The sequence below is a fragment of the Rhinolophus ferrumequinum genome, chromosome 15, assembly GCF_004115265.2.
Source record: "Rhinolophus ferrumequinum isolate MPI-CBG mRhiFer1 chromosome 15, mRhiFer1_v1.p, whole genome shotgun sequence".
Lineage (NCBI taxonomy): Eukaryota > Metazoa > Chordata > Mammalia > Chiroptera > Rhinolophidae > Rhinolophus > Rhinolophus ferrumequinum.
Window position 1 is genome coordinate 37,032,696 of NC_046298.1, and position 25,754 is coordinate 37,058,449.

At 34.8% G+C, this 25,754-nt stretch overlaps 1 protein-coding gene across 1 annotated transcript; it reads right to left on the reverse strand.

Moving 5' to 3' along the window:
* Positions 1 to 846: 846 nt before the first annotated feature.
* On the reverse strand, positions 847 to 25,674 carry LOC117034929 (zinc finger protein 569-like). Its single transcript, XM_033128415.1, is given in 8 exon segments — positions 847 to 3,584; positions 3,587 to 4,819; positions 4,822 to 4,851; positions 4,854 to 5,319; positions 5,321 to 5,367; positions 12,745 to 12,840; positions 13,151 to 13,277; positions 25,628 to 25,674. Coding segments are annotated over 8 exon segments (2,058 nt in total). The 5' UTR covers positions 25,643 to 25,674; the 3' UTR covers positions 847 to 3,540.
* Positions 25,675 to 25,754: the final 80 nt, after the last annotated feature.

Sequence of the window (25,754 nt, forward strand, 5' to 3'; positions counted from 1 at the left end):
TGGCTTTGTTGTGGACCGTTTGTGCCCCCAAGCCCGCACATTCATATACTGAAATCTTAACCCCCAATATGATAGGAGGTGGGGCCTTTGGAAGTTAATTAGGTCACAAGGGTGGAGCCCTCACTAATGATTAATGCCCTTATAAAAAGCGACACAAGAGAGCTTGCTTCCTCTCTGCTCTCTACCTTGTGAGGATACAACGAGATGATGGTCATCTGTGAACAAGGAACAGGCCTTCCACAGAAATGTATCATGCTGGCCTCCTGATCTTGAGTTCCCAGCCTCCAGAACTGTGAGAAACAGATGTTGTTTAAGCCTAAATAAATAAGTAATAAAAGAATGGCTAGAGGAAGTTCTTTAAGCAGAAGAAAAATAATAAAGTAAGGAAACATGGAATATCAAGAATGAGGATGACAGAGTGAAATATGTGCACATTTATAGACTATCTCCTGTTGAGTGTCCTAAATTATGTTAGCTTGTTTAAGCAAAAATGACAGTTTTATGTAGTTCTTAAGGTATACAGAGGAAATATTTAAAGCAATTATACAATAAGTAGGAAAATTAAAGGACCTCAGTTGAGATAAAAAGTTTTTAACTGGTTAAATGCTGACATAAGTATACTGTGATAAGTTATGTATGTATAATGTAATACCTAGAGCAACTACTAAAAATCTGTACAAAGAGATATATATACTCAAGAACTCTAATAGATAAATCAAAGTAGAATTCTAAAAAATGCTCAAGTACCCACAGTAAAAAAAAGTGAAACAGAGGAACAAAAAACAAATCAACCAATAAAATGAAAGACAAATGTTCATTAACAGTTTTATTTGTAATAACCCCAAATTGAAAACAATCCAAATGTGAAAAAAAAGCCAATCTCAAAAGGTTATATAGTGTATGATCCCATTTATAGAACTCTTGATATTACAAATTATAGAGAATAGATTGGCGGTTGCCAGGGTTTAGAAATAGGAGCGGGGAGAGGAAAGAATGGTGTAACTACAAAGGGATAGAACAAGGGATCTTTGTGGTGTTGGAAGTTCTGTATCTTGATTGTGGTGGTAGTTACACAAATTTACACAAGATAAAATTGTATAGAACTACATGGGCACACATACACAAAGTGCATGTAAACTGGTGAAATACGCATATGATTAGGTCTGTGGATTGTACGTGTCACATTTGATACTATAGTTATGCAACAACATGTTACCATTAGGGGAAACTGGATATAGGGTACACAAATTAAATAGTACTATAGGATATTATTTTCTGCAACTTCCTATAAATCTATAATTATTTCTAAATAAAAACATTTTTGAAAGTCCCAGTAGAAGAAAATAGACAAAATATGTGAATGGGCTATCCACAGAAAAGGAAACTTTGAGTACTAAAAATATTTGAAAGGCCTCAATATAAAACAGCTATGGTACAGGAATAAATGACCTTTCACATCCACTGGGCCCTTACCTGGCACATATAAAATCACCAGCATCTGTATCCCCATTGAAGGATCCAGAAACCAAAGAAATCTTTGCTGAGATATTTATACATTGAAATTGCTTCTGCTCTGATTCAGGTAACTATCCTTGGTCTGACATATTAGGACATTAATCACATTTTATAGTATGCATGAATGGTCTCTTTTCCTCAATCTGAAACCAACCCAAATGCAGCTGATTTCCCTCCACCAAATGGAGAGTCAATTATCCCCAAAATTGAATATTTCATTTCTTTACTACTTTCAACTAAGGAAGAACTTGTGTTTTTAATAAAAATTAAAATTTTAAAAAGCTGGCCTCAAACGAATATGATATTCTGATTTTTATTACCCCGATTAATATTATGAGGACACAGTAAGCAAAGTATTATCTTAATTCAGGTTTGGTTTGTGTATTAGCAAAGAAAACTTTCTCTAAATGTTAGTACCTGATCAAAAATAAGAATCCTTTTAAAAATTGTTTCTATAGGTCGTTGTTTCCTGCACCCATTGATTCTTTTTAGAGAAATAGGTAATACAGGTAGAAAGAATACAAAAAAAGCAACAATTTGACAACCAAATTTGTTATCACTGTCATATTTGCTTTCACTATAAGAAATATTACAGATAAATATAATTCCCTCTAAACCTTTTCCACTTCCTAAAAGTGGGATCCATAGTCATATATGGATCCATGGTCAACACACATTACTGTTCTTTGCGTTATTTTATTAAATTTATACAAACAGTATGTCATGTTTTATTGTACATTTTGCTTTTTACTTAGTATTATATATTGTGATCTATCCATGTAACTATGTAAAATTTGTATTCACTAAATACTGTATTCTATCACAGAAATAACCACATCATATTGATCTATCTCTCTACTAATAGAAATTTGTTATATCCAATTTAGAGTAATACAAGCCATGATGCAGTGAACATATATATCTTTGTGCACATATGTGTGTGCTCTGAAGACAATACACCAAAATAGAATTGATTGTCCCATATGTATGTGTTTTAAAGAAATCCCGTTACTCTAAAGTGACATTTTATTTTCATCATAGTTTAAGAATTTTGCTTTTTATATTCTGTTTTTCAATCTATTTGGATTTTATTTTTATATATGGCATAAACTAGAGAGCTAACAATTTTCGTTAAAATAAATTTTCCATTTATTGAATAGGTCTTCCTTTCTCCAATTATTTCCGTAGCATTATCACATACAAAATTCCCACATCTCCTTCCTCCAATCCTCAATTGTTTCCACTGATTTATTTACTCATCAAGAACACATGGTTTAAATGACACCTGTAAAGTATGTGATGGTATCTAGTAGACTACCTTTTCTTTTGTTTTTCACATTTCTTGAGCTATTTGTAGTCCTTTACATTCCAATGCAAAATTTTGAATCATTTTGTAAAATTCTAAAGTACAACTAACTGGTGAAAACTTTGAGTGGAAGTACTTTATAAAATTAGAGATTTGTGAAAGAATTTATATTTTTTTACAATGTCAAATCTTTCCAGACAGTGTTATTTTTCTAAATTTTAACGGTGTTCTTTTGTGCCCTTCAAAATGTTTTATAACTTTATACATATATATGTATCGTAACTCATTGTTGTGCTTCTTCTTAGATATTTTATATCAACACACTTTCTAATTAACTATTTCTCATATAAAAGGTTATTTTTATAGTTTCTCTTTTTTCCAATCTTTTCTTGCTAATGCACTGGCTGGAGCTCAAGTATCATGCTGATAGGCTGAGAGCTCAAGTATCATGTTGATAAGCTGAACAGCAGATATCGTTCAGTTTTTAATGGGAATGACAAATATTATCAATAGATAAAATGTCTGCTGAAGGTTTTTGATGATCAACTTTTTCATTATACAATTTAATCTTGGAAAGAATTATCATGTTTCACAAATGTGTGACTTCTTCAAAAATCTTCCCTACATTCATAGTTTTCTGCTGTAGAACTGATTATGTAATGTGCAAGGAGGTGCTAGTTCCTTCTGATGGCTTTTCCATATTCACAGGGTTTCTACTTCTAATGAGTATGAATTCTCTGGTGTCTAACAAGGTGTGACTTTGGCTGAAAGCCTTACCACACTCATTACAATGATAAGGCTTCTCGCCTGTATGTTTTCTCATATGAAGTGTAAGAGATGAGATTTGAGAGAAGGCTTTTCCACATTTACTACAGTCAAAGGGTTTCTCACCTGTATGACCTCGTATATGTATAGTAAGGGATGAGCTTTGGGAGAAAGCTTTTCCACATTTATTACATTCATAGGGTTTCTCACCTGTATGACCTCTCATGTGCACAATAAGGGAAGTTCTTTGAGAGAAAGCTTTTCCACATTCATTACACACATACGGCTTCTCACCTGTATGACTTCTCATATGTAAATTAAGCAATGAGCACTGAGAAAAGGCTTTTCCACATTTATCACATTCATAAGGCTTTTCCCCTGTGTGACTTCTCAGATGAAGAGTAAGGGATGCAATTTGAGAGAAGGCTTTACCACATTTATTACAATCATAAGGTTTCTCTCCAGTGTGAACTTTCTGATGTGTAATAAAGTTTTGCTTTTGGCTGAAAGCTTTACCACATTCATTACATTCATAGGGTTTCTCTCCAGAATGAATTTTTTCATGAGCAATGAGATTTGATTTCTGGCTAAAGGCTTTGCCACATTCCTTACATATATAGGGTTTTTCTCCAGTGTGAATTCTCTGGTGTCTAACAAGATTTGACATCTGAATGAATGCTTTCCCACATTCATTACATTCATAAGGTTTCTCTCTAGTATGAATCTTCTGGTGTGTAATGAAGTTTTTTCTTGTGGCTGAAGGCTTTCTACATTCCTTACATTCATAGGGTTTCTCACCGGTATGACTTCTCATATGTACAGTAAGGGCTGAGCTTTGAGAGAAGGATTTTCCACATTCATTACATTCATAGGGTTTCTCACCTGTATGAATTCTCACATGTATAATAAGCATGGAAAACTGAGAGAAGGCTTTTCCACATTTATCACATTTATAAGGTTTTTCTCCTGTATGACTTCTCATATGAAGAGCAAGGGATGCAATTCGAGGGAAGGCTTTACCACATTCATTACATGCATAAGGTTTCTCCCCAGTATGAACTTTCTGATGTGCAATGAGGCTTTGCTTCTGGCTGAATGCTTTTCCACACTCATTACATTCGTAAGGTTTCTCTCCAGTATGAATTTTTTCATGATCAATGAGATTTGATTTCTGGCTGAAGGATTTCCCACATTCCTTACACACATAGGGTTTCTCTCCAGTATGAATTCTTGATGTCTAATGAGATTCGACATTTTAATGAAAATTTCCCACATTCATTACATTCATAAGACTGCTCCCTACTGTGAATTTTATGATGTTTAAGGAGTTTTTCCTTGTGGTTGAAGGCTTTTCTACATTTTTTACATTCATAGGGTTTCTCTCCAGTATGAATTCTCAGGTGTCTGATGAGATCCAAGGTTTGACTGAATCCTTTTCCACAATGATTACACTTAAAGGGGGTTACTACAAGATGGGATGAGCTATTGCCAAATGGCTTTATAGATTCACTATATTCACAGTATTCCTTTCTTATAAGGATTCTCTCATCATTATGACAGTCAAAATTATTATGTTCTAAACATTTTCCAAATAAGTTATAGTCATAGAGATTGTGACTGGAATGAAAAAAGTCTGAGTTTGGATAAAATGCATTTGCAAATTTCTTATGACATTCATTGACTTTTTCTTCAGTCAATGTTTCTTCTGCGAACTTATCTTCAAGTTGTGTCAAAAAGTTTGTCCTGGATATTCTGATGCTCATCAATTCCCCATATTTCTCCTAAAACAGTTTGCAAATAAATATTACTTGTAATTTCCTCCAAGATTATAAATTAAGAAGATTTTAAAAAATATGCTATAGAAGTATAGAATTGATTCTTGGCTTAAGGCCTAGTTTTCCACTATTAAGCAAATTCCAGGTGCATATACCTCCTATTTCCTAAGCTTAAGAAAATTTCAGGAAAGCAGATATGAGTAGAGGTAGACATTTATGAATACAAATAGCCTTGATTGGTTTTAAATGGGATCTGAAAGAAAATAGATAAACTGTTGGGTAAATAAAAGAGAATGTAGAATTTACATATAAAATAAGACAAACTAATGATAGAGAAAAAAACAGACAGGAAGTTAAAATCATAAAACTATTTTGAAATACACTTTTACAAACTGATGTGAATAATTTTCTGAAAAGTGTAAATGACCAAAGTGACTATTTAAGATATAGAAGACCTATATAAACCAAATTCTAAAAAAATAAACAAACATATAAAAACAATCCCCTAAAAACAAAACAAATAGAAAAGGCCCAGAGAGACTCATGTGGAATTTTAACAAACATTTAAGAGACAGCTCTCATGCTGTGCAAAATGTTACAAAAAAAGAGAATTCCTAATTTTTTGTGTATGAAATGAACAATATTAACCAAAACCTGACAAATATGACAACCAAAAAAGCAAACTATACACCAATTTCACTTATGAATATCAATGTAAAAATTCTACATAAAATATCAAAATAACCCAGAAGAAAAAAAAGGGACCCAGAAGCACATTAAATATAAGATACTTCATACCTGAATAGATTTTTTCCCAACAATATAAGTATGTTTCAATATTAGAAAAATTCTATTACTATAAGTATATTAATAGATCAAAAGTGAAAATTCAAGTAATCATTCCCAAAGATATTAAAAAGATGATAAAGCTCAGCATCTATTCATCATTTAAAAAACTCTTTATAAAATGGGACTAGACAGACACTTATTTAACTTGAGAAAAAGTACAGTATAACTTAAACCGTAGCACCATACTTAATGGGAAAAATCCCAAAATATTCACATATAGTCAGGAAGAAGATGCGTACTACACCACCATTACTATGGTACTGGATAGTGCATTAAATAGAGAAAGAAATCAGAGGTATAAGAAGTTGGAAAGGAAAGGTAAAATGAACATTGTCAGCAATAAAATGATTTACCTGCAAAATCAAGAGTCAACTGAAAATTATTTTAAAAAAGAAACTCATTAAATTTACTATATAGTAAATATTGTTTCAAAAACCTCATATGTATAAACAATTATTTACAAAAATATAACAGAAGACTACACTTACAAATGCAAAAAAATGTATTAAAAATCTGGGAATAAATATGAATATCCAAAAATTATAAGAAAACTTTAAAATGCACACAGATTTCAAAAAATGGAAAAGTATTATGGGTTGAATTGTGTGTCCTCCTAATCCCCTCCACCCCCACACACAAAAAAAACCATATGCTGAAGTCCTAACCCACAGTAACTCAGAATGTGAAGTTATTTGGAAATAGGGTCATTGCAGAAATAATTAGTTAAGATGAAGTCATACTGGAGTAGGGGGTAACCCCTACTCCAGTATGACTGGTGTTCTTATAAAAAGAATGCCACATGAAAAGACAGAAACACAGGGAGAACGAACGCCATGTGAAGATAAAAGACTGGAGCTATGATGCCACAAGCCAAGGAATGTCTAGGGCTACCAGAAGCTGAAAGAGGCTTCTGGTTTCAGAGGGAGCATGGCCCTGCTGACACCTTGATTTAGTATTTCTAGTCTCCAGAACTGTGAGAATAAATTTCTGTTATTGTAAGCCACCCAGTTTGTGGTAGCTTGTTATGGTAGCCCTAGGAAGAAACTAAGACAAAAGGTATATCACATTCTTGGAAAAGAACATTCAACAGTAAAAATAACAATTACTCATAAGCTAACCTATCAACTTAAAGTGGTTTTAATACGAATGTTGGAAATTACAAGTAAGTAAGAGCTCAAAGGAGAATTATGCTAGGGGTTGCCACCATAGAGGGAAAATGGGTAAGAAAAGAATAATTACTTTTCAATATATATCCTTTTGTACTTTAAAAAAAAATCATACTATAAGCATGTGTTATGTATTTTAAAAAGTAAATAAATGAAATTGTTCTGAACAATACAGTAATTCATAAAACAAGAACAAACAACAGGAAGGTAAAAGCTGGATGAAAGAGTTGGAACATAAAACTGAGAGAGTCTACCTAGCATGACTGGATAGGGAGTAAGTATAGTGAGCGGGGGAGGGATAAAGAGTGAGAAATTGAGCTTAAATATGATAATAATAAATACATAAATTTATCTCTAATCCCATCTAAAATCACACTAATATGAGATAAAGAAAAAGGTATAAACTAGCAAAGACAAAGACTATTCCTCTACCCTAGAGAAGATGAAAGATTACTCTTGAAAAAAATGGAAGCTCTGAAAGGCTCTACAGTCAGGGACACTAGGCAGAAGAATACAGAGAAAAGGAACTGGCTCAAGCACAGAGAAAATAACTGAAAGTCTACATATTGAATGGTGACACAGACAGTCCCCTGGTGTTTAGCTCCAAGATGGGAAAATGGAGATTTTTCTTCCTCTCTGCCAGAATAAAGTAAGGGAAAAATTCCTGTGAAATAGTAAAGCAGGTAAGGTTAGAGATCTGGTTGCAGACTATGAATGTAAAAAAGAAGGCAGAACATTAAGCTTTTGGGTCACTTCAGTTAGGGGAAAAAGACAAGCTCAATTAAGCAAAAGATGTTGAGGGAGAAGGTAAGATTAGGTCATTAAAGTACTATCCAAGCAGAATTGAAAAAGAATTCCCAGGGCAAGATCAAAAAATCAAATGTTATAGAAAAGACTCCATGTTTTAAGATGATGTAATAAAAAAGTATCTGATCTCTTTTCCTCTTTACAAGAATGAAAAGTCACTGATTCTTCATTGATTCTATGGGGTGGCTGTAACCCAAATTATATTAAATGAGTTAGTGTTGACAAATACAGTGAAGGCTGCAACAGAGGAAAAGGGATTCTAAAAAAAGGCAGCTGTTCATGCTGATCTTGGGCAGAGAAAGCAGTGTCAAATGTGTACTATGTTTCCCCGAAAACAAGACCTAGCTGGACCATCAGCTCTAATGTGTCTTTTGGACCAAAAATTAATATAAGACCTGGTATTATATTATATCCAGTATCATATCATATCATACCGGGTCTTACATTAAGTTTTGCTCCAAAAGACACATTAGAGCTGATGGTCCGGCTAGGTCTTATTTTCGGGGAAACACAGTATCACAATTCTGGAAAGGCAGAATTAATTATCACATGATTACAACATTGCAATTTGGGAATGCAGACTGGTTACAGGAGACTGGATATCCCAAGATATGTCAGGGAAGCCAGGACTGCACAAGGAAACATGCTGACATACTATCTTTTTAGGAAGAAGTCTACTGGGGTAAGAATGTAAAATTCAATTATGAGAAGACGTGCAGCTGCAGTTTCTTTCTAGATGAGAAGAAATAAAGCCTAAACATACACAACCATGTAAAATAAAGGGCTTCAATATGAAGCACAGATGCAATCATATACATCGAGATGACAAACTTTTTCGTAAAGGGTCCGATAGTAAGTACTTTCGGCTTTGTAGGTCACATAGTTTTTGATGCAACTATTTAACTTTGCTGTTGTAATATAAAAGTCATAGACAAGATGTAAATGATTGCGTGTGGCTGTGTTCTAATGAAAGTTTATTTACCAAAAACAAGTGGCTGACATAGATCAATCCCTGCTCTTGATCAAAGCACTCATTTTCCTTCCCCAACATCACCCTTCTTTAAAGCAGGTCAAGGAAGAACTATCCTTACTCAAAAATGAGAAGGTGTTGGTATCAGATCTATAAAAAATATTACAAGAAAAAAAAAAGAATAGAAATACGATATAAAGAAAGCAGACAAAAATACAAGTGAAAACAATTATGGCACATAGTAAATGAAAACCTTGATTAAATATATTGTCATGAATGAGAAAACTTAATGAAAATAGAACCTATAAATCAGGAGTTCAAAATACAAATACAAAGGAAGAAACAATGAGAAAACAAAAAGGGACTAAAAACAATTAAATGGCAGAACCAAGAAAAGAAATGGAAGGGAAAAATAAAGCCACCTGAAACAAAGAACACCATGCCAGTGAGGGAGAAGAGAGAGAGAGAGAGAGAGAGAGAGAGAGAGAGAGAGAGAGAGAGAGAGAGAGAGAGACACACTAGTTAGGACTTTTAGTATTGACATTATGGTAGGGTAACCTCACACTGCAAAACAATAAGGATAGAACAGAAATTATGATGCATCCCTGGGCTTATAGGAAGTCTTCCAAGAACACCTCAGTACTTTCCACCAATCACACCTAAGCACCATACATAAAAAATGAAAAATAAAATAAACAACTGCTAGCCAAAACCAGGTGTGAGAGAGGGAATTAGAAAGCAAGCTGAAGAATGGGTGTGATTTGAATACCTATGTAAACAAAAGTCCTGTTAAGTGAAGCATAAGCTTTGGGCCAGCAATAAGGTACAGAAATTCAACTGAGATTTCTACAAAAAGTCAGGACCTTCAAAGAATATACATCTGGTCCTCACTTGGTAATGTTTGTTGGCACCCACCAAAAGCATATGCAAATTGTCTTCAGAAGAAAGCAACCCAATTTCCGACAATAACATTGTCGGAAACTAAGATTCTAAAATTTGAATTCACAGTCAGCAATCATCAAGCATGTGAACAAGCAAGTATAAGTGAGTCACTGAAAACAAGATATTTAAACCTGAGGACTTAAAATATGAGAATTGTCAGATACAAAATATAGAAGAGTGATGTAGAGTATTTTTAAAGAAGCAAAGAACAAAAACACAAAGCTGAAATTATTAGAAAGGACAAGACAGATGTGAAAAGCAAAGCAAAAAAAAAATTTCTAAAAATACAAAATACTACTATTGAAAAAAAATTTTTTTAAGTAGGTGAGTTAAAAAGATGAAAAGAGCTGAAGAGAAAATTATCAACTGGAAGATATATCTGAAGTAATTACTGACAAGGCAACACAGAGAGGTAGGAAGTAGAAAATAGCAAAGGAAATGAAAAAACATATATGGAGGAAAAATAAGAAGGTCTGGAATATAACTAACAGGAGTCCCAGGAGTAGAGTGTACAGAGAATGAAGGAGAGCCAATATTTGATAAGGCTGGCTGAGAAATTTGCACAATTAGTGGAAAACATAAATAAGAAGAGAACATTATGGGTAATTTTATAGCAACAGATTTGAAAATACAAATGAAATAAATTGTTAAACGTAACAGAGAACCCTGGAACATCAATATATGGTAAATGTTTACAGATCAAGAAACAAATGTTTATGGAAATTATGTTGTTCAACTGTTAAAATTAATTTGAAAACCAGGATTAAACAGATAATTTTCAGGAAAAATATAACCTATTATCAAAAATTAATGCCAAAATACATAAAAACATTTACATAGAAGAGTTACAAAAGGAATAATGGGAAAAAGATGTCAAAAAACCTTCCCTCAATAATCCACAAGGTCCAAATAGTTAGTTCAACAGGTAAGATAAACCAAGATTTTAAGGAACTTATATGCCAATGCTAGTAAGTGTTCCAGAATATGAAACAAAGCTTCCAAATTCTGTTTATGAAACCAATGTAACATTGACTTCAAAGCCTGAAAAAGAACAATTATTTAAATTCATAGCAAAAATGTGAGGATGAGTCATTAAGAAATATGTAAACATAATTCACTCATATACATAAAAGGAAAAAAAATCATGATAATTTCCTGTAAGAAAAGATTGTTATTTTAACTACATGAACATTAAAAAACTCAAGGTGGGTAAAAGTACATCAAAGATGAATTGTACTTCAAATGACCAATTGTGAAAAAATACTAGAAAAACTTACAATAAAGGGCTAATCACATTATATGTTAAGAGTTGATAAAAATTATAACAGAAAAAAGGGCAAAAGACAAAACTGTTCATAAAGAAATATAGATTTTAAAAATATGGAAGGATGCTTGCCTCTACTCATCATAAAGGAAATGCAAATTCAAACTACCATAAGTTATTTTGCATCTATCAATTTAGGAAAGATTATTTCCCCCCCCTTTTTGGGCCTCCCCCCCACAACTCCCCTACTCCGGAGAGCAGCACAGCAGCCCAGCTACTCACAGCAGCCCAGCTCCAGAAAGAGCTATTGTTCACAATCTTAGCTGTAGAGGGCGCAGCCCATGTGGGAATGGAACCAGCAACTTCGGCATTAGGACTACGGCGCTCCAACCATTTGAGCCACCAGGCTGGCCCAGGAAAGATTTTAAAAATGCCAATAGACTATGTTGGTAGAAATATAAATCGGTTAAAATCTCCTTGGTGGGCAAAAAAAGACTTGGCAACATCTGTAAAATTAGAAATACATGTGTGTATGCATATAAATGTATATGTGTATACATATATACGTATATGTGTGTGTATACACACATCGCACATATGCACACAAATACAAGCATATATACATGACAAATGTAGCAAAAAGTGGGAGCTAACAGAAAAATAGCACAGTCTTCAAAACTTTTCTTGAAGTAAAAAGGTTGTAACCATTACTAAAGTATGAGAGCAAAAGCTAAAAATACAGTGGGAAGTATGATTATGGGTACAAAATATGATGCTAAGGCATTTACAATGGAAGGAACAAAAGAAAGCAGAAAGTAAAGGACTAAAAATGTTAACACATTTGTTTGAACAAGTGTAATTCCATGAATATCTGAAAATAAAACAGAAGGATCCTATGTAACTAAGGTACGATAAACAGAATGATTATCAAAGTAAAGTTGGAAATGAGTTACAAAATATTGATATCTAACATACAGGAAAAAAGGCCAACTGGTCCTTCAAGTTCCTTGGAAAGAAGTTCTGAGGAAAGAAGTTAAAAATCTTATCTAGAAATGACACCTCATTTTCTGCTACATCTGTCATGTATATATGCTTGTATTTGTGTGTATATGTGTGATGTGTGTATACATTATACACATATACACATGCATACACATACATACATGTAATTCTAATTTTATAGATATTGCCAAGTCTTTTTTTGCCCACCAAGGAAATTTTAACAATTTATATTTCTACTAACAATTTATACCAATTGTCACTATAAAAGTCTACAGTCTTTAGGAAAATATCTTTGAAGAACATTTCAGAGGCATTAACGATTCATGGATTAACTATTAAAAGGTCCTGGCCCCTCCTTACCTGTCTGATTCCCTCCCACTAACCTGGACAGTGTCTCCTTAACATTTCTTCCTCCACCACCCATGGTTCTTCTTCTTGCTCCAATTTGAAAATCACATCAGGTTTGGTGAATGGACAGCCTGTCAAAGGGGAATAAGATTGAGGCATAAACACCAGAACAAAGAATCATTCAAGAATTTAGGCTGGCACAGGAAAACAAGGATTTCTGAAGGACAAGAAAAGTGTGGTTTCTGGGGATGCTGCCCACTGAATCATAATGGAAGAGGACCTTTTTTTTTTTTTAAAAGCTGCAGCATGCACATTCATGTGTATGAAAGCATCTAAAGGCCAAATTCACTCTAACATTTAAAGGTGCCACACATTTCAGAAAATTGGGGAATAAAGCAACTTTACTTCCAGAGTTTGGGTTATACAGGAAACTATCCTTACCCACTGTGATTAAGTTGTTATAGTTTTCTAGCATCACATTCCGGTACAGGTTCCTTTGAGCAGGATCCAATTGCTGCCACTCTTCCTGGGTGAAGTCAATAGCTACATCTCTGAATGTCACTGTTCCCTGTAACAACACACTTCGACTCAATCTAAGTCATCCATCTTAGATGCTGTGGGCAAAACATATTGAACTGTGTTCTCATGGTATGCACAGGTAAGAGGTTATAAAAAATTTACCTGGTTTTGTTACTTTCTAAAAGACAAAACATCATATTAGCAACATCCTGTCAGTTTATGTTCATTCACTGAATTAGCAAGCACATATGTTTAATAACCATCATGGGTTAGCGAAATCTCAGGGACTAATTTATACTGAGTGTGGAAGAAAGGGGGAATATAAAACTTTACTGAGGTTAACTAGTTTGGGAACTCATTAGATGCCTGTGATTCAATGAGGCAGGAAAAAAATGAAGACAGGATTTGGATGAAAGCAAAGCAGGGAGAGAAGGATATGCAAAATTTGTAGTAAGGTAGGATATCCAACTAGAGATACACATTGATTGAACAGTTGGACATATTGTTCATTAGATCAAGAGAAATATACAATGAAATGAGGATTTATTGTTCATAAGCCTATAGTAGGTGTCTGCAGCCATGAAAATGAATGTGACTGCTCAGAGTTCACACATATTGAAAAAAAGAGGGTTACAGAATTACACAAATACCAACAAAGAAAAAAAGATTAATTAATAAAGTTTTTCTAATGTTCTGAACTAGAATTACAAACAGAACTATGAGAAAACATTATTTTAAAAGCTTTAGAATACGTTTCAGAAATGAGATGGTGGTGACAAATTTATTAAAAGCAATATGATTTGAATATTAGAAATATAATACATTTTTCCTAGTTAAAAACTGCAGTGTCCAAGAGAAAAGAAGAAAAAAATCTTCAGTAGTAGTAGAACAAAGGGAGCTGTCCATATTTCTTGCCTTTGAGGAATTTCTGAGAGATGGGTGGGATAAAAAGAAGTCACCAGGAGCTAATTCACAGTCACTGTTTCTAAGAACTTATTTCTAGGTCCTAAAAGGACTCTATGAACATGAATATCCACTAACATTAAGGGTTCAGTCCCACAGAGTGGGCTGTGGGACTAACGGGAAATCCTTTTTTGGAATCCTTTTCTGCTGAAGACCAAGGCCTTTGAAACAAACAGATTTGAGAAACCGAAGGTGATTATGACTGAATAATACACTCCTCATTTGCTCCTCCCTGCCCTACAACAATAATTTGGCATCCATGCATGGGCAAAAGTGCCTTTGTGAGAGCTGTGGAATCCAGCACCATATGCCAAGGGGCTCAAGAGGAGTCTTGTCCACCCACGCATTGGGTAACAAGGCATCCAGACCTCAGTCCCAGCTGTGGACCCTGCAGAAGCCCATGAACCAACTCTGGTCCCTCTTGGCCATGGTCCAGGAGCCCCTGGAAAAAAACTGTCTTAGACAATCACCCATGGATGACAGAGCCTTTGTGAAAGTCCAGGTCTCCAGGAGAGAAGTTCCAGAACACCATTGAAGCAAAACTTCAGTTTGGACTCATCAGAGATGGTAAGAAGAATAGTTTGACTTTACTCGCATCGCCTCTCTCCCAAGGTGGCAAAGCTTAGGGCCATGAGAGATCGTGGCCCATGAGCTCATCCATAGAGGAAAGTGAGAGTGTGAGTGAGCACCTGGCTTCCTAGCTGTGCAGGATAATGCCAAAGAGGCTCATTTCTCTCTTGCCAGATCCAGATTACTGAATTCTGAGCTGCATGACTGGGCGAAGGAAGAGTCTGGGAGAATGGAACATAAAACTCTCATGGCATTAAAGGGACACAGAGCCTACTAACAGCATTGCAACTCCATCAAGAATCTGCCCATGAGCTCCTTGGTGTGCTCCCATGGGCACCCCCAGAGTTCTGCAGGCCTCACCCCCACATTGTAGCTGGTTCCCTATGTGTGTGCCCCATGGTGGTGGTGAGAGCGAGTTTTGGCAGATGACTAGTGAGCTTGTGCAGAGAGCCAGCCCAAATCTGCAGGCCAGGGAGAGACCACAAACGTGAGCTTTAGTGCTGCCTTTGGGAAAACAAAAGGGAGGCTCTCTGCAAGCACCCTGCCTCGTGTGTTACAGGCTCAAGAGAAGACACACAAACTTAAAAATTCTGCCACAAAAGGGAGCAAGAAGAATGGAGTGGGTATATTCACAGAAGCTCTGAGAATCCCCAGCAGGGCTGATGAAAGTTTTCTCTCCTGAAAGTTGTTAGTAAAGACTAGAGAAGGTGACTGCTACTTCAGTGGAAAACTTCAAGGAACATGAAAAATCAAGGAAACATAATACCACAAAAGAATCACAATAATTTTCAAGTAACTGATTCCAAAGACAAGGAGATCTGTGATTTGCCAAATAAATAATTCAAAATAGCTGTTTTAAAGAAATTCAAAGAGCTACAAGAAAACATAGAAAAACAATTAAACAATATCAGAAAAACAATATATGAATAAAATGAGGAGTTCAACAAAGAGAAAAAGAAAGAATCAAACAAATTCTGGAGCTGAAGAATACAATGAATGAAATGAAAAATGCAATGGAGAGCATCAACAGCAAAATAAATCAAGCAGAAGAATCTGTGAGTTAGAAGACAGGCACTGTGAATTATCACCAGAGGAGATGAATGAAGAGAGTGAAGAAAGCCCATGTGAATTATGAGACATCACCAAATGCAACTATATTCACATTACGGAAATCTCAGAATGAGAAGAGAGAGAAAGGGGGCAGAAAAATTATTTAAAGAAATAAAGCCTAAGAACTTCCCAAATATGAGGAGAGATTTTGATATCCAAGTTCATGAAGCTCATGGGTTACCAAGCACACTCAATTTAAAGAAATTCTCTCCAAGACACATTAAAATAAAACTGTCAAAAATCAAAGACAAAGAGAGCATCTGAAAAGCAGGAAAAAAGAAGCTTATAACTTATAGAGAACCCCCAATAGACTAACAGTAGATTTTTTAGCAGAAACATTATAGGCCAGGAGAGAGTGGGAAGACATATTCAAAGTACTGAAAGAAGGAAACCTGCAAACCAAGAATACACTATCCACTAAAGTTACCCTTCAGCAATGGAGAGAGTTACCCAAAAACAAAAGGTGAGGGAGTTCACCACCTCTAGACCTACTTTACAAGAAATACTGAAAGAGTTCTTCAAGCTGAAATGAAAAGATGCTAATTAGTAACATGAAAACATAAAAATATACACACAATGGTAAAGGTAAATATATAGCCAATTCAGAAATCTCTAATACTGTATTATGGTGGAGTGTTAAGCACGTTAGTCTAAAGGTTAAAGGATAAGAGTGTTAAAAATAACTATAGCTACAATATTTTGTCAATGAATCACAATATAAAAAGAGGTAAATTGTGACATCAAAGACATAAAAGGGGAGTAAGTGGGTAGAGTTTTTGTATGTGACCAAAGTGAAGTTGTTGCTGGCATAAAACAGAATGTTATGTTTATAAAATGTTTTATGTAAGTATCATGCTAACCACAAAACAAAACTTATGGTAGAAACACAAAAGGTAAAGAGAAGGGAATCAGAGCATACTACTACATAAAATCAGCTATTCACAAAAAAAGACAGCAACAGAAAAAGAAAGCAGCAAGGGAACTATAAAACAGCCAGAAAACAATGAATACAATGACATGAGTAAATCCTTACCCATCAATAATTACTCTGAATGTAAACAGATTGAATTCTCTAATCAAAAGTCATAAAGTGGCTCAATGGATAAAAAACAAGACCCAACTATATGCTCTGTACAAGAGACTCACTTTAGCTTTAAGGAAAACACATAGGCTCAAAGCAAAGGGATGGTATCTCCAAGATAGATCATTTGATGTGTCACAAAACAAGTTTTAGCAAATTGAAGGCTGAAATTGTACCACATATCTTTTCTGACCAGTAACAGGAGAACAGGTAGAAAATTCACAAATATGTAGAAATTAAACAACACACTCCAACAGCTAATAAGTCAAAGAAGATATCAAAAGGGAATTAAAATACTGTATCTTGAAACAAATGAAAATAGAAACACAACATACCAAAACTTGTAAGATGCAGCAAAAGTAGTACTAAGAGGGAAGTTAACAGTGATAAATGCCTACACTAAGAAAAAAAGAAAGCTTTCAAATAAACACTTTACACTTCAAGGAACTGGAAAAAAGAACAAACTAAGTCCAAAGTTAGCAAAAGGAAGGAAATAACAAAGACCAGAGCAGAAATAAATGAAATACGGGTCAGAAAAAAACATTGGAAAAGATCAACAAAACCAAGGGCTGATCTTTGAAAGATAAACAATATTGGCAAACCTTTAGCTAGACTAACTATGAAAAACAGAAGAGTCAAATAAATAAAATCAGAAATGAAAGAGACATTGTAATTGAAACCACAGAAATACAAAGGACCATAAGAGACTACTATGAATATGCCAACAAATTGGATAACCTAGGGGAAATGAATAAATTCCTAGAAACACATAGCCTACCAAGACTGAATTATGAAGAAACAGAAAATTTAAACAAACCAATAACAAGTAAGGAGATTGAATCAGTAATCAAAAATCTCCCAACAAAGAAACGCTTGGGTCCAGGTTTCCCTGGTGAATTCCGTGAACATATAAAGAATAATAGATGCCAATCTTTCTCAAACTCTGCCAAAAAACTGAAGTGAGAGACAATCCCAGGCTCATTTTATGAGGCCAGCATTACTCTGATTCAAAAACCAAATAAGGACACTACAGGAAAACACAACTACAGACCAACATCCATGAAAAATATAGGTGCAAATACTCAACAAAAGATTAGTAAACCAAATCAACAGCATATTAAAGGGATCATAAACCATGATCAAGTAGGATTTATTCCTGGAATGAAGGAATGGTTCAACCTACACAAATCAATAAATGTGATACACATTATCAGAATGAAGGATAAAATCATCTGGTCATCTCAACAGATGCAGAAAAGGCATGTGAAAAAAAACAAAACATTGTTTCCTGTTAAAAACTCCCAACAAATTGAGTGTAGAAGTAACAACCTTAATGTAATAAATAACATATATGATAAGTCCACAACTAAAATCATACTCAATGTTGAAAGACTGAAAGCTTTTGCTCTAAGATCAGGAATAAGAAAACATAGTACTGGAAGTCCTAACCAGAGCAATCAGACAAGAAAAAGAAATAAAAGGCATCCAAATCAGAAAGGAAGAAGTAAAACTGTCTTTGTTTGCAGATGATGTGATATTATATACAGACAATTGTAAAGATTCCACCAAAAAACTGTTAGAACTTATCAACGAATTCAACCGAGTTGCAGGATACAAAATCAACATACAGTAATCAACTGTATATAAAGAAAGAAGACAATCCAATCCCCAATAGCATCGGAAACAAAACATACTTAGGAATAAATGTAACCAAGGAAGTAAAAGATGTGTATAATGAAAACTACAAGACTTTGATGAAAGAAATGGAAGAAGAAACAAATGGAAAGATGTCCTGTGTTCATGAATCACAAGAATTAATATTGTTAAAATGTCCATACTTTCCAAAGCCATCTACAGATTCAGTGGAATCCCTATAAAAATTCCAATGGATTTTTTCACAGAAATTTAAAAAATGTCGTAAAATTTGTATGGAACCACAAATGACCCTGAATACTCAAAGCAATCCTGAGAAAGAAGAAAGCTGGAGGCATCACTTTTCCTGATTTCAAACTATAGTACAAAGCTACAGCAGTCAAAACAATAGGGTACTGCAATAAAAATAGACACACAGACCAATAAAACAGAATCAAGCACACAGAAATAAACCCATGCATATATGGTCAACTAATATTTGACAAGGAAGTCACGAATACTCAATGGGGAAAGGATAGTTTCTTCGATAAATGGTACTGGAAAAGGTGGAAAATCAAACACAGAATAATGAAATTAGACTCCTAGATCACACCACTCATTAAAATTAACTCAAAATGATTTAAAGATGTGAACATAAGACCTGAAACCATAAAACTCCTAGAAAACATAGGGAAATAGCTCCTTGACATTGGTCTTGGCAATGATTTTTTGTAACACCAAAAAGCACAGGCAACAAAAATGGCATCACAGCACACTAAAGAGCTTCTGCACAGCAAAAGAACCAATCAACAAAATTAAAAGACGATCAATACAATGAAAAGAAATTATTTGCAAATCATGTATCTGATAAGAGGTTAATATCCAAAATAGATAAAGAACTCACATAACTCAATGGCAAAAAAAACCCCAAAATCTAGTTAACAAGTGGGCAGAGGACCTGAATAGACATTTTTTCCAAAGAAGATATACAAATGGGCAACAGGTACGTGACAAGATGTTTGATATCACTAATCATCAGAGAAATGATGCTTATCTTAAAATCACAATGAGATCTTACCCCTGTTAGAATGGCTATTATCAAAAAGACAACAGAAGTGTTGGTGAGGATGTGGAGAAAAGGGAACCCTCATGCATTGTTGGTGGGAATATAAATTGGTACACACACTATGGAAAACAGTATGAAGGTTCCTCAAAAAATTAGAACTAGAACTACCATATGATACAGCAATCTCACTTCTGGGTATTCATCCAAAGGAAATGAAATCAGAATCTCAAAGAAATATCTGCATCCCCATGTTCACTGCAACATTAATTCACAATAATCAAGATGTGGAAACAACTTAAGTGTCTGTCTACAGATGAACAGATAAAGATGTAGTATATAATATATGTGTATCTATATATGTGTGTATATATGTGTGTGTGTGTGTGTGTGTGTGTGTGTGTGTGTGTGTGTGTGTGTGTGTATATATTTGAGTATTATTCAGCCATGAGAAAGAAGGAAATGCTGCCATTTGGGACAACACGGGTTGACCTTAAGGGCATTATGCTAAGTGAAATAAGTCAGAGAAAGACAAATACTTTTTGAGCTCACTTATACGTGGAATACTACTAACCAGTCAAACTCATAGAAACAGAATAGAATAGTGGTTGCCAGGGGATGGGGGTTAGGGAAAAATGGGGAAATATTGGTCATTGGGTACAAATTTCCAGTTATAAGGTGAATACTTTCTGAGGATCTAATATACAGCATGGTAATTATAGTTAACAATAATGTATTATGTACTTGAAAGTTTCTACAAGAGATCTTAAATGTTCTCACCACAAAAAAAATTAATGATAATTACATACCAGAATGGAGGTGTTAGCTAACGCCATGGTGGTAATCATTTTGTAGTATATAAGTATATCAAATCAATATGTTATACACCTTAAACTTACACACAGTTACATGTAAGTTGTATCTCAATAAAGCAAGAAAAAGATTTTTAAAAGAAACCAAAGGCAAATTGTCAAATTAAATCCTGAAATCCAAGGGTTGTTGGAATTTCCCCTTAACTGGGATACAGACCAAAATAAGCTTGGACAAAGCACTTGGTGAAGAAGTTGGCTGAGGAAAAAACATGATGCAAAAAGCTGGTCCTAGGATAACCACATTGAAGGACAGGAACAAAGAAGATAAATTGTTGCTGATACTGCCTCAGCCTCAGATTTCTCCTCAGGTGGCTGTATTCTCCTCAGGAAGATGGATCAATAAACAAACAAAATTTAAAAACTAACACCACAGGGCCAGCCCAGTGGCTCAGGCGGTTGGAGCTCCATGTGCCTAACTCTGAAGGCTGCTGGTTCGATTCCCATATGGGCCAGTGGGCTCTCAAACACAAGGTTGCCAGTTCAACTCCTTGACTCCCGCAAGGGATGGTGGGCTGCGCCCCCTGCAACTAACAACAGCAACTAGACCTGGAGCTGAACTGCGCCCTCCACAACTAAGACTGAAAGGACAACTTGAAGCTGAACGACACCCTCCACAACTAAGATTGAAAGGACAAGAACTTGACTTGGAAAAAAGTCCTGGAAGTACATACTGTTCCCCAATAAAGTCCTGTTCCCCTTCCCCAATAAAAAAAAAAAAAATCTTTAAAAAACCAACACCACATATTTTGCAAGAAAATCCTAATTGCACCCAGCTCAAGACTGGGAGAATCCAAAAAGAAATCATTAAAATAAATTTGAAGAAAATACTTAAGAAAAATAATTTGGTAAATGTGAAAGCCTAATCTTAAAATAAGAAATCTAGAACTCTTATACATTAATCTCCATATTTAAAAGTTGATATTTTAAGTATAAATAAGGAATTAAGCAAATGTTTAACAAGTTTAATGAAAAAAATAAAAACAAACATACAACATTAGGAATCATGAAACAATCTCAATGGAAAAGCTCAATGAAATGAATAATTTAAAAGGAAATATGAAACCAACATTGATCTAAAACTAAAAAGAAGAAAACAGAATCTAGAACAATGCAATACTATGGCACAGACTATTACTCTTCTACCCCAACATTTATTCTCCCCCTTTTCCAGATTTTTGGCTGGGCACCGGGCCTCCTCTTATGAATTATCATTCTTTAACTCCTTGGAAGCTGCCATGCCTGACTGCTAAGCTAGGCCATTAGTCTTTTCCAGTCTTCAGAGGTAGACTTGTTGAGGATGGTGACATTTCAGCTGAGACCTGAATGATGAGAAGTCACTCACATAAATATCTAGGGTAGGAGTATTTAATAGCATGTTCGAAGTTCCTGATGCAGCGATAAACTTGATCTGTTCCAAGGGAGCAGGGCAGGGGAAATCTAGTGTCGCTGTAAGACACTGAATGAGAGAGAGAGTAACACAAGATAATGGTAAAGACACAGGGAGAAGGCATATCATGAAGGGTTTTATAGAGGACATTAAGGAATATGAATTTTATTCCAAATGTTAATGAGAAGCTATTAGATAGTTTAAAGCCAATAAGTTAATGCCTTAGATTTTAAATTATCACTTTAGTTGTTCTTTGGAGAATGGTCTATAGATTGTTAAGAATGGATGCAGGGTTATTAGAGGGCAGTTATTGTAATCGCAGAACCAGGTGAACTGGCCCTATCTTGTTTCTTACAAGATGAGTTATTTTTCAGAGACAACATAAAATTGCAAGTCATGCAGCCAAAGCATGCCCAGGGGAGAACATGTTGCAAATCACATCCAGAACCAGTTTCTCTCTATCCCCACACTGGGACGTGACTGGAACCCGAAAGCCAGAACCCTTTCAGATGCAAAACGTTCATTGTCTAGTAAGATCCAGTGCTAAATTCCACCCAAACCCTCAACTGAGAAAACAGATTTGAGCCTCGCCTCCTATCTACTTTTCCATCAACTTCACAATACATCGTTTCTCTTTTCTCAAAAGCCATTATTGGCTTCTATGCATGTCAGGCAGTGAGCCCTTCCTCGGTAACTACTGAACTACCTTCCAGGTAAAGGGATGATATGGCCGAGATTACATCAAGATCCATGGAAATGTTGACAAGTGATCAGATTTGAGATATGATGAACTTTTACAAAACTGGACTAACCTGATTTAAAATTTACATTTTATTAATCACAAGCGAGGCTGAGGTCATAAAGGACAGCAGTGGCTAAGATAAAAGGCTTCACAGTCATAGTGCCTGGGACTGAATCCTGATTCTATTACATCCTTTACTTATGAGTCTGACCTTAAGCAAGTTTCTTAACCTTTCTATGCTTGTTTCCCAACTAATAATAAATAAATAAATAGAAAATGGACTCCTAATGAAGAGTATATGATATATAAGGTCATCCACATAAAATTTTAATTAACAATGATATTAGTTTTATTATTATTTGCAAGTTTTATTGTGCACTTTTTCTTTATTTTTTCAATTGTGAGTTTGTTTTTCATGTCCCATATGCAGTTTTCTGCTGGATTTTAATTTGGTTTGTAAATATGTATTTAAACACCATATTGGGTCTGCCATATGTATTACTAAAATTTTTGCCAAGTTTTGGCAATTTATTTATGGTGATGGTATCAAAAGGAGAATGCAATTTTTATGTACTCAAATTAAGTTGAGCTTCTCTTTTACTGCCTATGAGTTTGATATATGCCAAAAAGACAAGTTAGCGAGTGTAGAAAATATGCTCAAGAAGGGTATCTTGGAGTAACGGGCAACTCTCATATCCTATTAAGAGTGTGTTATTTTGGGCCGGCCCGGTGGCTCAGGCGGTTAGAGCTCCATGCCACATGGGCCAGTGGGCTCTCAACCACAAGGTTACTGGTTCAACTCCTGCAAGGGATGGTGGGCTGTGCCCCCTGCAACTAGAAACGGCAACTGGACCTGGAGCTGAGCTGCGCCCTCCACAACTAAGACTGAAAGGACAACAACTTGAAGCTGAATGGCACCCTCCACAACTAAGATTGAAAGGACAACAACTTGACTTGGAAAAAAGGCCTGGAAGTACACACTGTTCCCCAATAAGGTCCTGTTCCCCTTCCCCAATAAAATCTTAAAAAAAAAAAAAAAAAGAGTGTTATTTTGGACAACCACTTTGGAAAACTGTTTGCCGATATCAATAAAAGGTGACCTTATGCATAACATATGACTTCGTAATTCTACTTCTGGTATATGAAATGTGAACCGATGTCTATCAAAAGACATCTACAAGAATGTTCAGGGCAACAATATTTGTAATTGTCCCCGAATAAAAACTACCTCGATGTCAATCAATAATAAAATGGATAAACAACTTTTTTCACATAATGTATTCACATAATTGAATAATATATAGCAATGAGATTAACTGAACTACAAATACATGCAACAATTCAACATGAATCTGATGAATATAATATTAAGCAAAAGAAGCCAGACACAGAGTACATAGGTTATATAAAGTTAAAAGATAGGCAAAAATAATCTATGATGATAGAAGTTAAACAGTGGTTACCCCTGGTGGGGGTAATGACTTGGAAATGTACAGAAGGAGTCTAATGAGTGTCAGGGTAATGTTCTATTTCTTGATCTATTGCTTATGCTGGTTATACAAGTGAGTTAATTTTGAAAGTTAACTGAGTTTGAGGGGAAAAACTAGAGACATAGAGAAGCTGCTAGGTAGGAATACATGGCCAAAGAAAGGTATATCTCAAAACAGCAAAGCTTTGAGCTGAGGGTGGAAAGGCAACAACGTGAGATATGTTCAATATCTGAGAGTACAGAGTAAATCTGAAAGAGAAAGATTCCAAAGTGTGAAGAAAAAGGATGAAGTCTGAGTAAAAGGAATTATCCTTGAAGAGGAGGCAGATGTCATTTATTCTAAGAGTAAAATAAAGAATAAGGAACTGTGAATTTGATTCACTAAAAGCACAAATATTCACAAAAACCAGTTTACCAGGCATTGTTCTAGGAGCTGGTGGTACAGCAGTAAACCAATAAAACATTCTCTCTGTTCACATCTTAGTGGATTAGAATTATAAGAATTTACCAGAAATTTGTACTTTAGATTATGGCCCAATTTATAGCAAACCCCATTGAAAAAAGATAATTATGTAGGGTCATTTGAAAGACATACATGCCCATCTATTTCTTAAGATTTTCTGGTTTTCTCTTTGAATGAGATATGACACACATAGCATAATGTGAGTACAATGCACTAATCTTAAATGTACAACCTGATACATTTTTATACATTTATATATTTGTGTACCCACCACTCAGGTCAAAATATAGAATATTTTCAGTACTCCAGAAGATTCCCTCATGTCCCTTTCTAGTAAATACCCCTTTAAAGATAACCACTATTCTGGTTTCTATCACAAAAGATTTGTTTTACAGTCAAACTTCACATAAATGAAACCATATAGAATGTACTCTTATTTCCAGCTTCTCTTCACATTTTTGTGAGATTTATCCACATTGTGTGCGTAGCAGTAATCTGCTATTTTTCATTGTTGTGTAGTCTTCCACTGCATGTAATGCTATAATTTATCCCCTTTCCTGATAATCTTCATTTGTGTTCTTTCTAATGCTGGGCTACTTTGATATATATTCTTCAATTTATTGTTGATCAAAACAGACCATCAAAAAAGCTGTGTTTTATCAACTACAAGAGGTCATAATATAATGTACTCATTGACCTAGTAAGCAAATTAAAAGCTTACTTTTGCTAAGAAATGTTCATTTTTATCCTTATGTACAATGAAAATTATGTAATGAATTTCTGCTCTGATTTGCTTTACCTATAATAATGAAATTCAAAATGGAAGCCCAACTTTAATCTATCTAAATGAATGCATTTCTGCTAACTATATTTTAACTCTCTCCTGGTTTTAATCTTCCAACTTTATTTCCTCTGAAAATATGCTTTATCTGTATAGGATTTTCCAATTTTCTGTACAGATTACTGTAATCCTCTTAAACTACACTGTAGACTAAAGCAGGGAACAAATACACTATTTAAAATTTACCTGGAACTCAGTCATTTCCTCTTCTTTCTGGGGATGGACAGGGCCTGAGAAGGTCTGCCTTCTTCCAGCTCTGCTGGAAAAGAAAATAAAAGCCATTAGACCAGGCTTGCTTTGTAGTTTCAGAAAC